The sequence below is a fragment of the Trichosurus vulpecula genome, chromosome 9 (genome assembly GCF_011100635.1).
Source record: "Trichosurus vulpecula isolate mTriVul1 chromosome 9, mTriVul1.pri, whole genome shotgun sequence".
Taxonomy (NCBI): Eukaryota; Metazoa; Chordata; class Mammalia; order Diprotodontia; family Phalangeridae; genus Trichosurus; species Trichosurus vulpecula.
Genome location: NC_050581.1, coordinates 191,865,194 through 191,885,228, shown reverse-complemented (window position 1 = coordinate 191,885,228; position 20,035 = coordinate 191,865,194). Strand labels below are relative to the sequence as shown.

At 41.9% G+C, this 20,035-nt stretch overlaps 1 protein-coding gene across 1 annotated transcript in view; it reads left to right on the top strand.

Annotated features, from left to right (window-relative positions):
* Window positions 1–20,035, top strand: part of LOC118832325 (sodium channel protein type 10 subunit alpha-like) — a 98,601-nt gene that overhangs the window by 44,834 nt on the left and 33,732 nt on the right. The window contains exons 11-14 of the mRNA XM_036739683.1: window positions 5,862–6,218; window positions 7,546–7,672; window positions 11,889–12,127; window positions 14,598–14,771. Coding sequence (XP_036595578.1) covers window positions 5,862–6,218; window positions 7,546–7,672; window positions 11,889–12,127; window positions 14,598–14,771 — 897 coding nt within the window. The remainder of the gene's footprint in view (window positions 1–5,861; window positions 6,219–7,545; window positions 7,673–11,888; window positions 12,128–14,597; window positions 14,772–20,035) is intronic.

Here is a 20,035-nt window from a genome sequence, read left to right as displayed (position 1 = left end):
TCTTTTTGTTTCAAGAATTGTGGCAAGTAAAATTCAACAAAGGCAGAACTGAGATATATTTTCTCCAACAGTTTATTAATATAGCTGTTAATAAAGTAGGTCAGACTGGTCCCCTCAGTCAGGTCAATGACCAACATGAAAAGGAGAAAACCCTCTTTACTGAAACAGGAAAGAAGTTCTAGGTGGCTGGGGAAATGTCACAATTGGCTGCATCTGGGAAAGGTGAGGGGCTATCAGGTGTGGATGATTGTGCCTCTGACAACTAAGGAATGTTAATTGCTTTAGGAGTCTCAACTGCCTCTAGTAGTCTTGGCTAGAAAATCAGAATTACTTTAATCAGAACCACTCCAATCAGGACCATCTATCGGGTTAGTTGTTCCTTTAGGAAAGATCAAACCACCCCTAATTTCACAAAAAGAGATAAAAACAGAAGAATTGTCTTTTGGGTAGGGGCTCAGCCTAATCTGATTTTCTTTTACAGGCAACAAAGCAGAGGTTCCAGGTTAATTACTTTGTAAGCAAATATCCCAGGGACTATTTGAAAGAGTATGATAACATACTTTACTCTTTTATCCATGCATTCAACTGATTTGGACTGGGAGGGACTGTGTTTTTTAACTTAACTGAAAAATGGCACTTGACAAAATAAGGGCTAGGGTTGATTATGGAGTAGAATCAATTATTAAATGATATAGCATAATTTTAATTTCTTCACAAATGTGTCTCTTGTAAACAAAACATTGTTGGATTCTGGTTTCTAATCCATTCTGCTGTCCCCTTCCATTTTGTGGGTGAGTTTATCCCATTCATATTCAGTTATGCTGGCTAATTGTGTATTCCCTTTCTCTTCTATTTATCCTTCTCTTTTCTACCCTTTCCCATCCTCAAAAGTCTGTTTTACTTTTTAATCTACCCTCCCTCTTATCAATCTTGCCCTTTTTTACTTAGCCCCTTCCCCTCCTACTTCCATATTGGGTAAGATGAATTTCTATATTCAATTCTGTGTGTTCATGTTCTATGTGTGTGTGTACACACACATTTCCCTGCTTGGACCAATTCAGATGAGAGTGAAGTTTAAGTGTTGCCTGCTCTCTCTCTCATTTTCCTCATATATAAAAACTCTTCCTTGTATGCCTCTTTTATGTGAAACAGTCCCCATTTTTCTTTTTCTTTCCCCCATTCTTTTTTATTATTTTTAAATTTATTTACTTATTTTTAATTTACAAGATTCAGTTCCACAAGCTTTTGAGTTAAAATTTTTTAGTTAGATTTTCTCCTCATCCTTCCTCCTCCCTCCCCAAGATGGCATGCAATCTGATATAGGCTCCATATATACATTCATGTGAAACATATTTTCACATTAGTTATGTTGTAAAGAAGAATTATAACCAATGGAATGAACCATGAGAAATAAGAAACAAAAGAAAACAAAAAAGAGAGAGAGCAAATAGTCTGCTTCGATCTGCATTCAGATCCATAATTCCTTCTCTGGATGTGGATAGCATTTTCCATCATGAGCCTTTCAGAGTTGTCTTAGAACCTTGCATTGCTGAGAAGAGCCAAGTCTATCAAAATTAGTCATCGCACAATGTGGCTGTAACTGTGTATAATGTTCTCCTGGTTCTGCTCCCCTCACTCAGCATCAGTTCATATAAGTCTTTCCAGGTTCTTCTGAAGTCCATCATTTCTTATAGCACAATGGTATTCCATTATATTCATATACCACAAACTCGTTCAGCCATTCCCTGACTGATGGGCATCCCCTCAATTTCCAATTCTTGGCCACCACAAAAAGAGCTGCTACAAATATTTTTGTATATGTGGGTCCTTTTCCCTTCTTTCGCCTTTTCTTAGTGCATTCCTCTTTCTTACCCTTCCATTCTTCTTTTGAGATCATCTCAGCATAATGGACTTACACTCATACCCTCTGTCTAAGTAGCCTCATAATTGGGGTGATAATAATGATGATATGTGGGTTGTTAATTCATTCCATATACGAATATAAACTAACCTTGTTGCACAGTTCATGATATCTCACTTGAGTTTACCTTTTTTTTATACATACTCTGGTCCCTGCTTCCACATGACTGGGACTTTCTGGAACTGCGATCCAAAACTGGTTAATGGATGACAAAGCTGCAAGATAGCAACTGGTCCTGCTCCCAGTGATACAACAATGCCCCGGGATCTCTTTCTGACCAGTTGTTCAGTCCACTTATTGATTCCTGGGTACTTGACTGCTCCTAATGTCCATTGAGGCTACCATAGACCACAGCCAGCATGGTGCTGCTCCTCTCATGCCATGCTCCCAACTAGCCCCCATCCTAGTGTCTGTAGACCTCTTTTTCTGACTTCCTAAGCTGAAGGTTGTTGTTTAGTTGATTCAGTTGTGTCTGACTCTTCATTGGCAAAGATACCAGAGTAGTTTGCCATTTTCTTCTCTAGCTTATTTGACAGATAAGGAAATTGAGGCAAACAGGGTTAAGTAGCTTGCCCTGGGTCACACAACTAGTAAGTGTCAGAGGCTGGATTTGAACTTAGATCTGACACTCTGTCCACTGGGCCACCTAGCTGCCCTTAATGATTTAATGACTCACTGTGACTTTTTGCTGACTTTCCCACTCAGAATTTGGTTTGGCTCATTTTTAAAAGTTGCTGTAGAGTGATGTGTTGGGAAAGCTTGGCAAGTATGCTGATTTCACTCTGGAGTATTGGTTCTGTCCCCTGAAGAAGATGTTCTTAACTTGGAATTCATGGCTAGATTTAAGGAGGCCCTTGAATTTGAATGGAAGGAAATTGCATCTCTTTTTTTACTAACCTCTAATTGAAATTTAGCATTTTCTCTAATTATTTAAGACCATTATTCTGAGAAGGGGTTCATAGTCTTCCTCAAAATTCCAATAGGCCCATCACACACACACACACAAACACACACACACACACACACAAACTGAGAACCCCTGAGATAGATCACTGAATTGGAGTCATAAAGTCCTACTTTTAATTCTACCTCACATACTTACTAGATAGCTATGTGATGCTGGACAAATCACTTAATGTTTCTCAGCCTTAGTTTTTTTGTGTGTAAAATGGAGATGATGATAGCACCTATTTCCCAGGGTTCTTATGAAGATCAAATGAGAATTGATACATACATATATATGTATGCATGTGTATATGTATACACACACATATATATCCACACACATATGTATATATGTATGTAATCTGTCACTTTGCAAACCTTATATCAATTTGAGATATTATTGTCATTATTCCATCACTTTTACCTCTGCTTTTAATCACTAATGTGGTTTTATTGTGTCAGTGCTCTTTGGTTTCCTATTATGTAAAATTCTTTGTCAAATACTTTGCTAAAATCTAGGTAAAACGATGTCTATAGCATTCTTCTACTAATAATCTAGCAATCAGAAGTGTGTTGGTAAGTATTTAACAACTGACTCTCTAAAAAAAAAAAGCACAGTACACACTTTAAGTTTAATCTGCGTTATTAACATTTTTCTTCATCCCTTTTGTAAGTCTAGACCTTAACAAAACAATAAATCAGGACCTGATAGCATTGCAGCATTCTCTGAGGTAGAAAAACTCACGCTGAATATTAAACCACCAGTTCTCATAAGCCATTCCAGCTCGCTCCAACACACCCCTCCTAGTAACCCAATCTAAAGAAGAAAAGAGGTTAGTCTGACGTGACCTGTTCTGGGTGAAGCCCTGTTGGCTCTTTGTGATCAGTACTTCATTTTCTATATATTTACTAACCATCATTTTAATAATACATTGTAAAATCTTGCCAGGAATCAAAGTCATGCTCACCACCCAAGAGTTGACAGATGTCAACCTACTCTTAGGAAAAAAAAGCAGTTCAGCGTTTGCCTTTCACCAGTCCTGTGTGCCAAATCCACTCGACGTGTTCTTTCAAAGATTTCTGGCAGCTCAATAATTACATTTGCCAGTTCTCTTAATTCTATAAGATTCATCTGTCCAGGCTTAGTGACTTGAGTTCATTGAGGGTTTCAACGCTCTGATAGTTATTTTTTGTCTCTTTCCAATATAAAAATCATTCACCTTTGCAAAAGAAGTGAATCAAATCTAAGTTGAGTGGTTCCTCTTTGATCCGATCTTCCATTATTGTTGTCCCATCCACTTTGATCAGTGGTTCTATTCCTTCTTTGATTTTCCTCTCACCTCTAGCAGCCCTTTTACTTTTTCTTGCCATTTATCACCAGCCTCAGGTCACTGTGCACCCTGACACTATTCTTAGAGTTGCCTCAATTAGCGACCTTTACTTAATCTGAGTTAGCTGATGAGTTCCTTCTGCAGCTACATCAGTCTCTTTATTCTCCCCTTTCTACTGCCCTGTAGTAATTTCTTTTTGTCTTTGGGAATGCATTCTTGAGAGCTTCCCAACCCTCTTGAGCTCACTTCCCATGTAGAACTAGTTTTAGAAGATGGGACCCTGCCTACAATTTCCCTGAACCCTTTGATATTGACTTTCCCCAAATCTAGGGTAGGCATCAGAATGTGTCCTTCAGCTCTGAGGTCCTAGGAGTCTATGCTTCTTTTCTTTCAATGTTTTGTTGCAGATCCTCTCTCCCGACAAGCTAAACCTTGGGAACCTCACTGCTGCAGATGGCCTTGGCAGAGAGGCCAGTGGCTGAGCTGTGCCCTATGGGGGCCTACTGTACCCCAGTATTCCAGAGCCCTATATCTCTCCTGTGTTTATGATATAGTCTGAAATGAGAAGTGAAAGTTAGGATAATCAGATTTTAATGGGGTTGCTGATTCCCTCTACTATCCCCACTAGGAATTATAAAATTTTTCCTCATACTTAATGGAGAACCATGTTTGACAAACATGGTTTATGAACCACTCAACTAATTCTGTTTTCACATACACACACACAAATAGCCCAGAGGGTTACCATTTTATTATAGAAAGATATTTAACCAGACTCCACCAAAGTCAACTCTTCCTCTTATCATGTTTATATCCTTGGCAAGTCCCTTCCATACTCTGGGCCTCAGTGGATTGAATTTAATGGCCTCTCTGGTCCCTGTCAGCTCTGTATCTAGCCTCTAGTGCCTGATTGTGGCATGAAGGAGAGCCTGGGCTCCTGATTGGAAGTTCCTTGAGACCAGCCTCAGCAGAATTCCAGCTCCTGTTTAGTTTTGTATCCATAGTACCTAGTAGTGTAGTTCCTTACACATTTTGGTCTGTACCTGTGATTTAATAGCATAAGAAACTCCTTGTGGGAAAACTTCCTTCATGGATGCATATTGGCAGCTTATCTAAAAGTTTATTGCTTCAAGGCACTGAGAGGGTAAGGGACTTGCTTAGGGTCATACAGCCAGGATGGGTCAGAGGAAGGACTTGAATAGGAGTCTTCCTGGCTCTGAAGCCAGCTCCTTATTCCCCATACTTCGCTGCCTCTCACCTTGTACACAGTAGGCTCTTAATAAGTGTTTGCTTGGTTGAATGCAATTGAAATGGAACTCCAACTCTGGGAAGTACTTCCAAAGTAGCTAGGGTTGAAGTAGATCTCTGATGATAGGCAGTAGTCACATTTTTGTAAAGGAATCATAATGTCGTGTGTCAGTGATGAGGACCACTCACAAAAACCATATTGCTGTGAGGTATTGGAACCTGGAACGAGAATACATGGGAGAATGAAGTTACTTGGAAGATTAAATCTGAGGCCAGGAGAAGGATGATGGTCAGGGGCAAAAGATTTTTCCAGGGAACAATGAGAAAAGGTCAACTTCAATTAAGGACGGCTCTGTCATTCTATAAGATTTTTTAAAATACGGCTTTCTTCTCTTTCCTCTGGGGTTGGTACCCAGTCTTTCCTTAGCATTAACTATGGCAATTCAGGCAAGAGAAGGTACAGCTATGGAAACTTTAATCTCAAGAGTCAAGATGGTCTGGACTCTGTCTTTACCGATGATGAGAAAATCACCAATAAGGAGAATGAGAGTCGTCGAGGGTCCTTGCTTTTGTCACATATGGGGCGGCGCATGAGTATGCAAAACCAAAGGATTGCCTCATCTCAACCTCCCATGCCCACCTCCAGGCAGGATGGCAAAGAGCCAAGCAACCCTGGAGAATGCAACGGGAAGCCTTCTTTGTTTGGTGGAGACCCTACTTCTGGGAATGTCACATCCTCAGGGGTGACTGAAACATCTGAAAAAGTAGATATGGTAAGTGGGAAAGCCAATATTGGTGCAATCTGGGATTTAGAATGGAATGATCCAAGACACTTTGAGAAGGACAGGACTCCAGAAGCCATCTGGTCCCTCCCCACCCTTAGTGTGAATGCCCTAGCCAGCATCTTCAACAAATGGCCATCTTCCTTTTGCTTAAAGAGTTTGAATGGAGGGAAGGGAGAAACCCAGTGTCATCAGATAGACCATTCCACTTTGGGGCAATTCAAATTGTTAGGAAGTTTTTCCCACCATCAAATCTAAATTTGCCTTTTGGAAACTTCCATCTATTGGCCCTGACTCTCTCTTCTAGAGCCAAGAAGAATAGGTCAGATCCCTCTGTCACATTACAGCCCTTTAGCTAATTAAAGATTGTTATCCTATATGCCTCTCCATTTCAATTCCCATCTTTTTTTCTGGCTCATCATTTCTAATTTCTCTAATTGTGCTTCACATTCCCTGATCCTGAGGCCCTCACTTCCTGGTGTGTCCTCAATAGTAACTATAACTCACACTTCCTCAGAAGTTCAATATCCAGTTTGTGAATTACCCAGGCTCTACCCACTTGTCTTGGGTCCATCAGGACAGTGGGTCCTGGAAACCATGTCACAGAAAGTATGGATAAAGTGGATAAAAATTAGAAAGAGCATTAGGACTGGGGTGGTCAGGCCACCTAAGTTCTTGTTGTGGGGTGACCACTCACCAGTTGTGTGACCTTATGGAAATCACTGTCCCTCTTGGGGAAAATCATAGAAACATGGGGTGAGAAGGGATCTCAGAAATCCTCCAGTCCAAACTCCCAGCAGCTTCAGGAATGCTTTCCATGACAGGGATTGCATTGGATGGTATCCAAGCCAGTCAACTCACCAAACATTTATTGAGTGCTTCCTGTGTCTCAAGCACTGTGCTAAATGGTGGAAAAATAAAAACAAGTGGAAAGAAAGATGGCCACTGGCCCCAACACATAAAAAGAAGCTGAAAGGGGAATGGGGAGGGAGACAGAGGTACCTGGCAGAGGAAGTATGCCAGTCTGGGCGCCCTCCTTAAATAGAGGTTCTAGGAAAAGCCATCCACTGAGAGGGAGAAGCTCTTACAGGGACAGAGAGTAGAACCCCTGCCCAACCCAATACATCCCCAACAGTTTCTCAGGAGCCTGGCCGCCACATTGAGTGAGCCACTGTTCTCCTGCCCATCTCTCCATCCCTCTCCCACAATTTGCATCTCACCTCAAAGTGGACAAACCATCACCCTCTCCTACCAGAGATAATGCTGGGTGAGCCCCACTGGATGGCTCATCCCTAACTGCACCTTTGTGTGTCCACAGACTTCTGAAGAAGGCAGAAAGAAGAATGCACTGGCAGCTCACACCTTGTCTGCAGAGTATTTTGATGAACCATTCCGAGTGAAAAGGGCAGTGAGTGTAGTCAGTATCATTACTTCTGTCCTCGAGGGTAAACTTTCACTTTAATACATTCCCTTTGTTGTTTTTGTTATGGTCCTTGCTAAGATCCTCCCCCAGATTTAGCCAGGGTCTCTTCATCATGCCTATGTGGCCTTGTGTCTCACATCTTTATGGAAGTTAATCACCAGCCACCCGCACCAGTCCACACTGGTATATTGTAAATACTTGACTAAGGCCAGAGTGATGCTGTGTAGGCAACATGTCAGCATGAATCAGGAGGACAGCTAACCCTCTAAGGACCCAGAGCTGGCTAGCAGGAATAAAACAAGAGAAATGGGGATTCCATTTAATTCAACTCAACAAGTACATATTAAGGCCTTATTCTATGCACAGTAGCAAGCCAGTATGGTGTAGTGAATAAAAGGCTGGCTTCAAAGTTAGGAAGACAGGTTTAAATCCTGTGTCTGACCCATACCAGCTGCCCTTTAACCTCTCAGGGACCTGCATGACTCTCTTGAGAATCTAAGCTATAGAATAGTTGCCAATGTATGGTGATAGAGGGCATTTTCTTATTGGGAGTTTCTTATATCAAGGAAAACATGAGTCTAGCCCCCTAAAAGGGGGGCAAGACAAAAGTAGAGAAAAATATCTGAAACTACATCTGGAAGTAAAACAATTAAGCCTCCAGAATAAGAAGCAGAGCTATAACTAGGGCAGGGTGATCAGACTTTTTCCCAAGGGCGCCAAATTTAGAGGGTCCTGACCATACCTACAATTCTTCAGCAGCAGAGAAACAACGAAACTTATCACCTTGTTACTAGAAATAATTAAGCTCCCTCTCATGTCCCTTCTAACTCCAATTTAACTGAGGACAGTATTTGTGCCACTTGTTTTGGGCATAGTGTGTGATCAATGTATAGCTTTTATATCCTGAGTAGAAGAATTCCTAGTGGATGTTCTGACATGAAGGGCACTCAGTCCTAATATGCAGGCAAAGAGAAGTATGTAAGGATGGCTGAAAGGTCTGAAGGCATCTTTGAAGCAGGTGTCAAGAGATGAGCCACTTGGCCCACTGGGCCCAAGGGATTGGAGAACTGAGGATTATGGATGAGACCATAGCCAGTGATAGGAACATAACCCAAATGCCAAAAATCAACAAAACAGAGCCAGAAAGTCCCCATAGAACCAGTTAGCCAAAGCTTGCTCTCCACTGGTGTTGCTTTGAAGAACCCAGGGTCACCCTGGTGCCAACGAAGGACATCAGAAAGTTCAGGAACTCAAATCCTCTCTTGTACACATACCAGCTGTGTGAGACCATGAGCGTGTCCCTGACCCTTCTCAGATCCTCAGTTTCCACACCTGTCAAATCGGGCTGATAATAGCATCTACCTCAAAGTGTGTCCATGACACTCACCTGAGTGTAAACTGCTTCATGGACACTAAAGCACCATATAAATGTCAGCTGTTGTCATTCAGTTACTTGGATTTATCTTGGGAACCTGTTTTGGGGTGACTGAATCAGTTGGTTGAGAATAATCAGGATCTGGGAATATGAAATATACTTGTCCCAAAATGGCAATAGAAAGGAAGTCATCCCAAAGACAGAAATAGGAGCCCTAAATTCCCAAGGAAGAAAACTTAGCCCCCATGAGATATGACAATAGATATGGTCCCCTGTGGGACATTCACTCTGCAGCCAACCCTTCCACCATGTTCATGATAGGGGTAGCAACCCACAGGCTGAGGGTGATGGATATTTCTGTCTGGGGGAAAGTCCCAAGATAAATTATGCCTAACTGCTTGGCCTGGTGTTTTAGAGAAGTTCCTCAGGAGGTGAAGGAATAGACTTTTTATATAAATTTGGGGAAACTTTGGATATGGAGGATGGTTTTCCTATCCTTCCTTCCTTTGGGCATAGAAGACAAAAGGATAAGGGAAGACATATGTCATGCTCACCAAGGAGTAGTGAAGCCCACTACACACCCCTTCTCAGAATCACCTTTTTTTTAATGCACATTTTTTTTATTTAATATATTTAGTTTTCAGCATTGATTTTCACAAGAGTTTGAATTACAAATTTTCTCCCCATTTCTACCCTCCCCCCCATTCCAAGATGGTGTATATTCTGGTGGCCCTGTTCCCCAGTCAGCCCTCCCTTCTGTCACCTCACTCCCCTCCCATCCCCTTTTCCCTTACTTTCTTGTAGGGCAAGATAAATTTCTATGCCCCATTGCCTGTGTATCTTATTTTCTAGTTGCATGCAAAAACTTTTTTTTTGTTTTTGAACATCTGTTTTTAAAACTTTGAGTTCCAAATTCTCTCCCCTCTTCCCTCCCCACCCACCCTCCCTAAGAAGTTGAGCAATTCAACCTAGGCCACACATGTATTATTATGTATAACCCTTCCACAATACTCATGTTGTGAAAAGCTAACTACATTTTGCTCCTTCCCAACCCATCCCGCTTTATTGAATTTTCTCCCTTGACCCTGTCCCCTTTCCAAAGTGTTTGTTTTGATTACCTCCACCCCATCTGCCCTCCCCTCCATCATCCCCACCCTTTTATTTTTTTTTTTATCTTCCTCCCTCTTCTTTCCTGTGGGGTAAGATACCCAACTGAGTACGTATGGTATTCCCTCCTCAGGCCAAATCTGATGAGAGCAAGATTCACTCATTCCTCCCTCACCTGCCTTCTCTTCTCCTCCTACACAGAATCACCTTTTTAAAGGCGTAATATATGCATATGTATATACACACTATCATATACATATATTTATGTATATACATATGTACAAATATATAATTACAGAGAAAGCCAATTATATTGAAATATAGTTATTAAAATATTTTAAAGAGTTCATAGACCCCCAAGTTAAGAACTTGTGATCTAGACTTTATCAAGAGGTGTAATAATAGAGCAGTGGATTTGAAGGCAGGAATACTTGGGTTCAAGTCCTGTTTCTTGAACTTACTGGAAAAGTCACTTAACTTATGTGTGCCTCAGTTTCCTCACCTGTAAAATAATCAATAAACATCTAGAGTTAAGGTTAGGTTTTCTGCAAGTGTTTCCTCCACAGAAATAATTATGAACTCTGAAATTTAAACACTAAGTCCGGAGTGCCTCATTTCCTTTTCCTTCTTTCTACCTTCTCAAATGAACAACATCTGGTCAGAGAACTTTGAGTGGTACAGAGACAAAGAGTCCCAAAGACTAAATCTACAGAGTCATGTTTGGGCATGTGCTGAGTTAAATCTAACTTCTATAAGGCAGGAGGAAATTCAGGACAAGTTTAGTGAGATGGGTCAATCAATTTTGGAGATCTCATCAAAAAGAGATTCCTGAGCACTGAATAGGGAGGTAGAGAGACCAGAACTGTTCCAGACAAGATTGATGGAGCTGCCCAAAAAGATGGAAATAGTTCTCTAGAGTAGAGCTGAGTTGGGACAGATTATCCTGGATACAAGAAGACTGAAGGGCTACTTGATCAAGTCTTCAAAGCAGGGCTGTCCTACCTTAGGTCATCTTAGGACCAAATTAAAATAAGATAATTATTCGAGGGCCACACCCAGAATAAAAAATATGGTACACTAATAGAAAGTGGAGGAACATGTGTCATCAATATGACAGGTGCAAAGCATGAAAACAAACACAAAACAACAAAGCGACAACACAGCAGCATAAAGGTAGGTGCATACTGACTAGACTGCATCGTACAGGTGAAACACATCCCACAGATCTATTGAAAATTCCGTGTGATGTTCTGTGCGTAATACTGCTTTAAAACACCAAAGAAAATTAACATCAACGAGATTATTTATTAGTGATGGAATTAAAAATCTAATATGCATTCCGTGCAAATTTTTATTTTATTTTTTTGCTTGTGAAAATTAAAACTCACAGGTGGGCTGCATGTGGCCCAGGGGCCATATTTTGGACAGCCCTGCTTTAAAGCATTCTTACAATTCAATCCTACCCCATTAATGTTGTATCTCCAGAGAGAGCTGGGAATCTTCATTAAAGCAGCAAGAGAGAATTCATTGAAACATAGGGAGGAACTTTCAAAACATTGACATGATTTAACCCTGGGCCAGGGAATAGAGGGATGTTTGGAATTTCTATCCTTGGAGCGCTTTAAAAAAAAGTAGGAAGCCCTCATCAAGTCCTTCCTAGCTCAGATTCTTAATTACTTTCCATTCTGTGCTTGGTAGAACTTCTTTCTTTTGACATGTAATCGAGCACTCATGGGTTGATTCTTATTTTATTTAGAACTTGAAGAATCTGAGCAGAGGTGCCCCCCTTGCTGGATCCGCTTTGCTCGGAAGTATCTGATTTGGGAATGCTGTGAGCCCTGGGTGAAGTTCAAGGATCTGATATCAAATATCGTGATGGACCCTTTCACAGAGCTCGTCGTCACCCTCTGCATTGTGACCAACACCCTGTTCATGTCCATGGAACACTATAATATGACCTCATCCTTTTCTTCGATGCTCCAAATGGGCAACATAGTAAATCATATTTTCTTTTAGCCCACTGTTGGGAAAGGGGGCAACCCCAAACTCCAGCTGATGGAAGCAATGGAAATAATCTCCATTGAGGAAAGATTATGTTGGGGGCAGGTGGTTGGAGGAGACCCTTAGTTAGCTAATAGGCAGGTTAAAGAAGGATGGAGGGCAGGATGGGATATAGGGCTGACTGTGGGAAAGAAGACAAAGGGACTATCAAAATTCTGGTTGTACCAGGAGGTCAGTGACAATGTCATATGACTGAAAAGATTACTTGGATAGCTGGAAGGGGAGCTGGGTTTTAGTTTTCTCTCTAATAATAACTGTGTGACTTTGAGTGAGTCATCTAACCTCTCCGGGTCTCAGTTGCCTTGTCTCTCAATATGAGTATATTAATATGTCATTAGTCTGATGGCAGGAGACTAAGCTAGATGTCTTTTGAAGTCTCACCTGGCTCCAAAATTTGTTATGTTAGGACCAGAAAAAAGCTTATTTTGGTGACTTGCTGGATCCTATGGGGCTTCTCTAAGGAGTCAAACCTGGAGTGTATCTGTCAGATTCATCATAACATAAAGAAAAAATACCTTTGCTTGCCTTGTGCTTAGTTTACTTAGGGTGACCTATACCTCCTGTGACGCAGATTGCAACCTCTCAATGCTGCCCATTCCTCTTGGGGCTTTTGTACATAACTTTTATCTCAAGGGCATCACCAGGCCACTTCAGCCATGATCTGTAGTCTCTTGTTCTCACTTTGCTTTCTAATCACACATTTTGGCTCCACTTCTTACACTCTGAACATAATTGGTAACACTCTCACACCCCCTGTATCTCTGCATCAACCCTTGAGTTCTTACTGGTCTTAATTTTCCTGTGTTCACTGCCTTCCATGGCCCAGAGCCTTGACAATGAGTGGGCTGAGGTCACAGAAACCACAGGGCAATTTCCCAAACACGAGAATGTATGCAATGTACTTTGCAGAACAAAGGACTTCATAGATGCTGTGGCTGGTGGTGGTGATGGTGTCATTATCCAGCCCCATCTTCTTAGCCAAGGCACATAGAATGGTGCACAAATTCAGTAGATGGCCCGTCAGGCTGGGTGTCGTAAGCAGGGCAAGAGCAATTTTGCGTGTACTGTGTTTTATCAGGGTAGATGGGAAGATCAGTCTCATTATTTGAATTTCATTAAGGAGGTTTAGTAGTGGGCTGGAGAGAAATGCATGATGCCTTCTTGAAATGGGAGCCTTTGGGGACCCCTCCTTCCCACTGGGAAGAGCAAATCTTTCCTTCGTTTGGATTTTTCTTATTTCTGTGTAGATTATGTATTACGCATGTATAGACACATACACACATCAATATATACACATCCACATCTGCATAATAATAAGTAGCAGTTATATAATGCTTTATAGTTTGAAATGCATTTCTATATGTTACCTCATTCGGTCCACCCAACGACCTTGAGAAGTAGGCGTCATTATTATCCCCACTTATTTATTTATTTTTAAATTTATTTCAAACAAATATACAATAAGGAAAAGAAACATATACACTTGAATGCTAAAACAAATCCAAAATAAGAAAAGAAAAACAAGCCTCGTAATGTGCCCAGCAGAACCTAAGAGAGGATTCAAAACATACAGCGATGGATTTCCGTTCCAAGCAAGCCTTTGTGATAAACACTACACATTATGTTCAGAGCTGTCCATCTTTTCCTTGCTTCCTTGTCAGTTTCCTTTTGTTCTCTGCTGTACGCTTTTTACCTTGCTCTTTTCCCTCCCCTTCCTTCCCCCCTTCCTCTCTCCCTCCCCCAAGGAGGCTACAATTAAGCACAGATACACACACGATACGTATACATATAAACACACGTATATACTTAGATATCTATAATCATACTCAGATATAGTATCCACATTTCACAGATGAGGAAACAGAAGCAGACTGAGGTTAAGCGACTTGCCCAGGGTTATCCCTCTAGTGTCCGAGGCAGGATTTGAATTCATGACTTCTTGATTCCAAGTCCTGAACTCTATCCGCTGTGTCCCTTAACAGCCTTAGATGTACATATACACACATACATATACATATATGTATATAGACATATGTGTGCATAGCTATACAATCCATGTACACATAATATACATGCTCATGTATTAGCATGCATTTATGTGTGTCTATGTGTGTAAATATACACATATACGTGTGTGTGCATGCTTCAGTGGCCCAGAGAGGGAAAGTGATTTGCCCAAAGTCACACAGCCCTTCACTGGCAGACGTGGGTCCAGACCACAGCCCATCTCGTCATCCCACCAAAGCCATCATTCTCACTGCCAACACTTGGTAACCACGGTGTATCCAAGAGAGAGCTTAAGCAGGAAGGTATCTAGGGGAACAGAACCTCAGCTTTCCGCTGTGTCCTGAGGGGGAGCATGGCTTACAATCTAGCTCTGCTGAAACCTCTTCTCCTTCCCCAGTTCTTCACAGTGATTTTCACTGCTGAGATGGTGCTCAAGATCATCGCCTTACATCCCTACTATTACTTCCAAAGGAGTTGGAATATCTTTGACAGCATCATTGTCACCTTGAGCCTGGTGGAGCTGGGTCTGCCCCAAAAAGCAAGCTTGTCAGTGCTCCGCTCCTTCAGGCTGGTAAGCTCTTTTCTTGGGGAGTTTGGGAAATGTAACTTTATTCGGTTTAAATTGATTCAGCTCGTCTCAATTCAACAAGCCCATATTATGTATGTACTGTGCCCCAGCCCCTGGGTATGCAAGGAGGATAAAACTGACCAAATTGTCCCTGCCCTCAAAGAGCTTCCACTCTACAGGGGGAGGGGGTGACTATAATAACAATCATCACTAACATCTATTTACCTACTATATGCCAAGCACTGTGCTAAAGACTTTACAAAGCTTTTCTCATTGGGTCCTCACGACAAGCCTGAGAGGTAGGGGCTATTATTAGTCCCATTTTTCAGTTGGGGAAATTGAGACAAACAAAGGTTAAGTGACTTGTCCAGGGTCACACAGTAAGTGTCTGAGATGGTATTTGAACTCAGGTCTCCCTGACTCCAGGCTCAGTGCTCTACTCACTGCACCACCTAACTGACCATTAGGTGATCCAGCTCAGCCATCAATTAAAACAATCCTCATAGAACTAAGGGAGCTATCAGAGGATGTCTGTGCCTGCTCTGCAGTTGGGGAAGGAGGGGAACCTAGGAGGTACAACAAACACATAGATTCAAAATATCAACAAAGTAAATACAAAGTAGTTGGGGGTAAGGTGCTAGTGGCTGAAAGGGGAGGGGAATCATAGAGAGCTTCCTGTAGGAGGTGGAACCTGAGCCTGCCTTTGAAGGAAGCCAGGGCTTATTTTCAAGTTGTAGAGAGGAGAAAGGAGAGCATTCCACACCTGGAAGACAGACAGGGCCCAGAGACAAAAGATGGGATGTGTTCAGAGAGCAAGGAGATGGCCATTTGGGTTGGAATGTAGAGGGCATCAAGGAGAACTTATGATTGTTAACAATATTTATCAGTAATATCATTTATCAGTAATATTATTCTCTCTGAAAAGGGAGGCAAGAGCCAGGCCAGGAAGGGCTTTAGAAGGCAAACAGAGGATTTTGAGGCAGAAAGAACTCTGGAGTCTGGAGCCCTTGGGTCCGGTGACCCCTGTGCTACTAGGCCTGGACAGAAAGAGCCCTGGTGAGGCTGTTTCCCAATCTTTAAAATGAGAGCATCAATCTAAATTAGGGGTCCTTAACACAGGATCCAGGAATTTGGTTTTGTGTTAATATGTTGAGGACAATTCTAAAATAAATAGTTTTTCTAATCCTCTATATTTTACTTTCTACACTTATGATAATTTTCTTTATTTGATATTTTTTAGTTTTCAGCGTTGATTTCCATAATATTTTGAGTTACAAATTTTCTCCCCATGTCTACCCTCCCCTGACTCCAAGACGGCATATATTCTGAATGACCCATTCCCCAGTCAACCCTCTCCTCTATCACCCCCCTTCCTCTTCCCCTCCCCCCCCATCCCTTTTCCCCTTACTTGTAGGGCAAGATAGATTTCTATGCCCCATTGCCTGTATGTCTTATTTTCCTGTTGCATGCAAAAACAACTTTTTTTTTGAGCATCTGCTTTTAAAACTTTGAGTTCCAAATTCTCTCCCCACCTCTTTCCCCATCCACTCTCCCTAAGAAGGCAAGCAATTAAACACAGGCCACACATGTATCATTATGCAAAACATTCCCATAAATAGTCATGTTGTGAAAGACTAACTATATTTCCCTCCCTCCTATCCTGTCCACCTTTATTCAATTTTCTCCCTTGACCCTGTCCCTTTTCAAAGGTGTTTGTTTTTGAGTACTTCTTCCCCCTATCTGCCCTCCATTCTATTGTCCTCCTTTTTTATCCCCTTCCCCCTACTTTCATGTGGGGTAAGATACCCAATTGAGTGTGTATGTTATTCCCTCCTCAGGTCAAATCCCATGAGAGCAAGATTCACTCATTCACCCTCACCTGCCCCCTCTTCCCTTCCAATGAACTGCTTTTTCTTGCCACTTTTATGTGAGACAATTTACCCCATTCTATCTCTCCCTTTCTCCCTCTCTCAAAATATTCCTCTCTCATACCTCAATTTTATTTTATTTTTTTAGATATCATCCCTTCACATTCAACTCACCCTGTGCCCTCTCTGTCTCTGTCTCTGTCTCTCTCTGTCTCTCTCTCTCTCTCTCTGTCTCTGTCTCTGTCTCTCTATCTCTGTCTCTGTCTCTGTCTCTCTATCTCTGTCTCTGTCTCTCTCTCTGTGTCTCTCTCTGTCTCTGTCTCTCTCTACATATATATATATATATATATATATATATATATATGTATGTATGTGTGTGTGTGTGTGTGTATGTATGTATGTATATTCCCTTCAGCCACCCTAATACTGAGGTCTCATGAATTACACACATCATCATTCCCTGCAGGAATGTGAACAAAAAAGTTCAACTTTAGTAAATCCCTTGATTTCTCTTTCTTGTTTACCTTTTCATGCTTCTCTTGATTCTTGCTTGAAAGTCAAATTTTCTATTCAGCTCTGGTTTTTTCACTGAGAAAGCTTGAAAGTCCTCTATTTTATTGAAAATCCTTATTTTGCCTTGGAACATTATACTCAGTTTTGCTGGGTAGGTGATTCTTGGTTTTAATCCTAGCTCCCTTGACCTCCAGAATATCATATTCCAAGCCCTTCAATCCCTTAATGTTGAAGCTGCTAGATCTTGTATTATCTTGATTGTGTTTCCACAATACTCAAATTGTTTCTTTCTGGCTACTTGTGGTATTTTCTCCTTGATCTGGGAGCTCTGGAATTTGGCAACAATATTTCTAGGAGTTTTCTTTTTGGGATGTTTTTCAGGAGGCAATCAGTAGATTCTTTCAATTTCTATTTTACCCTCTGGCTCTAGAGTATCAGGGCAGTTCTCCTTGATAATTTCTTGAAAGATGATATCTATGCTCTTTTTTTGATCATGGCTTTCAGGTAATCCAATAATTTTTAAATTATCTCTCCTGGATCTATTTTCCAGGTCAGTGTTTTTTCCAATTAGATATTTCACATTGTCTTCCATTTTTTCATTCCTTTGGTTCTGTTTTATAATATCTTGATTTCTCATAAAGTCACTGGCTTCCCACTTGCTCCAATCTAATTTTTAAGGTAGTATTTTCTTCAGTGGTCTTTTGGGCCTCCTTTTCCATTTGGCCAATTCTGCCTTTCAAGGCATTCTCCTCCTCATTGGCTTTTTGGAGCTCTTTTGCCATTTGAGTTAGTCTATTTTTAAGGTGTTATTTTCTTCAGTATGTTTTTGGGTCTCCTTTAGCAAGTCATTGACTTGTTTTTCATGATTTTCTTGCATCTCTCTCATTTCTCTTCCAAATTTTTCTTCTACTTCTCTAACTTGCTTTTTCAAATCCTTTTTGAGCTCTTCCATTGCCTGAGACCAGTTCATGTTTTTCTTGGAGACTTTTGATGTAGGCTCTTTGACCTTGTTGACTTCTTCTGGCTGTATGTTTTACTCTTCTTTGTCACCAAAAAAAAAAAAGATTCCAAAGTCTGAGTCTGAATCTGGGTCTGTTTTTGCTTCCTGACCATGTTCCTAGCCAACTACTTGACCCTCGAGCTTTTTGTAAAGGTATGACTGCTTGTAGAGTAAAGAGTACTTTGTCCCAAGCTTTAGGGGCCTTGTGCTGCTGTTTTCAGAGTTACTTCACAGCAATCTCTGCTACACCAGTGCTCCTCCTCCCCCAAGAACCACCAACCCTGACCACAACTCAGATCCAAGCAGGCTCTGCATTCCGGCTGTGATCAACCACTTAATTCCTCCCACTTTGTGGGCCTGGGGCCAGAAGTCATTGCAGCTGGAAGCAGCCCCAGAACTGCACCACTTCCATGCCCCTGGGGCTGGGGCCTACCTTACACTTCTTTCACTCTGTTCTAGCTGTTCTACCCACTAACCTTCTCTGTTGTTTTTGGTGTTTGTGGATTGAGAAGTCTGGTAACTGCCGCAGCTCAATGATTCAGGGCCCTGTGGCCTGTTCCACCTGGTTCCTGGTCTGGTTGGTCCTAGTGCAGCCCACACTGGACTCTGCTCCACTCCTCTCCTAGCCCCATGCGATAGACCTCACCTAGCGACCATCCAGGCTTTCCTGGCCTGGAGCCCTGCTTCCCTTTGCTATTTCTTGGGTTCTGCAGCTCTAGAATTTGTTCAGAGCTATTTTTTATAGGTGTTTGGAGGGAACTGAGGCGGGGGGAGCTCATGCAAGTCCCTGCTTTCCAGCTGCCATCTTGGCTCCTCCCCCCATTTTCTACATTTAAACAATTGTTCTAAGAAAGAGTCCCAAGGCTTCATCAGCCTCCCAAAAGTGATGTACATGATATAGAAAAGAGGAAAAAAGGATTAATCTTGTTCTGCTTGGTCCCAGGAGGCAGTACCAGGAGCTGCAGAGAGGGAGATCTAGGCTTGAAGTCGCTTTTAAGAGAGCTGTCCCGAAGTGGGCTGGGCTGCCTGCAGCAGGATGGGGGGTTGGAGGGGAACCCTCTCAAAGGCTTCCAGCAAGGCTGAATGATCCCCTATGAGGTGCCTTATTCTGTGTATGGCTATATGTATGGGGTGGATTAAATAATTCTGTGATTCTATGGCTGGTTATAGAATGAGAATCAAGCACATGTAAGCTTCCAGGTTTCAGTGAGGAAAAAACTATTACCCAGGTAATATCACTTGATGGATGGTTTTCTACATGAGTCTCTGTGTGAGAAAGCCAGTGGAAGCACAAATGAGTGTATCTATATCTTCATGTTGCCTGAAGAGCCCTTGTGTGCCAAAGCCTGGTCTGCTACCTTTACGGTTGGTAAAGGGTCAGTTTACCCGGCAGGGCAAGTCAGTGATGAGGAGGCCACTTGGATGAAGGCCAGGCTGTGTCTCAGATGTGACCATTGTTCTGAGGTCCTGCCAGTGACCTTAAGGGGGAACTGGGAAGTTGCTGTTCCTGCTTGGTTTCCATCAAGGAAACTGCACCTTCCCCTTCACTCAGAAGTATTTGGGGCAAACTCTTCCCAGACTCAGGGAACAGAGCATGAGTTACAAGCCATGCCTGAAATGCTCATTTCGTGGTATGAGCCTCCTTCTCCCAACACTCCCATCCATGACAGCAGCCCCACCCCAATCCGAGGCATCAGCTTTTAAGGGAAGTAGACACTGGCCTTCCTCAGGCAGGGGAAGCTGCTCTTTCAGACTCAGTTTTGTCTTTTTGTCTCCAATCAGGTTGTAGCAGTTTTTTCAATGGAAACTTGGGAAGAGTGACTTTTGCTTGGGCCTTGCCCCTGAGAACAATAACATTACTGATAAATGATATTAAAAATAACAAA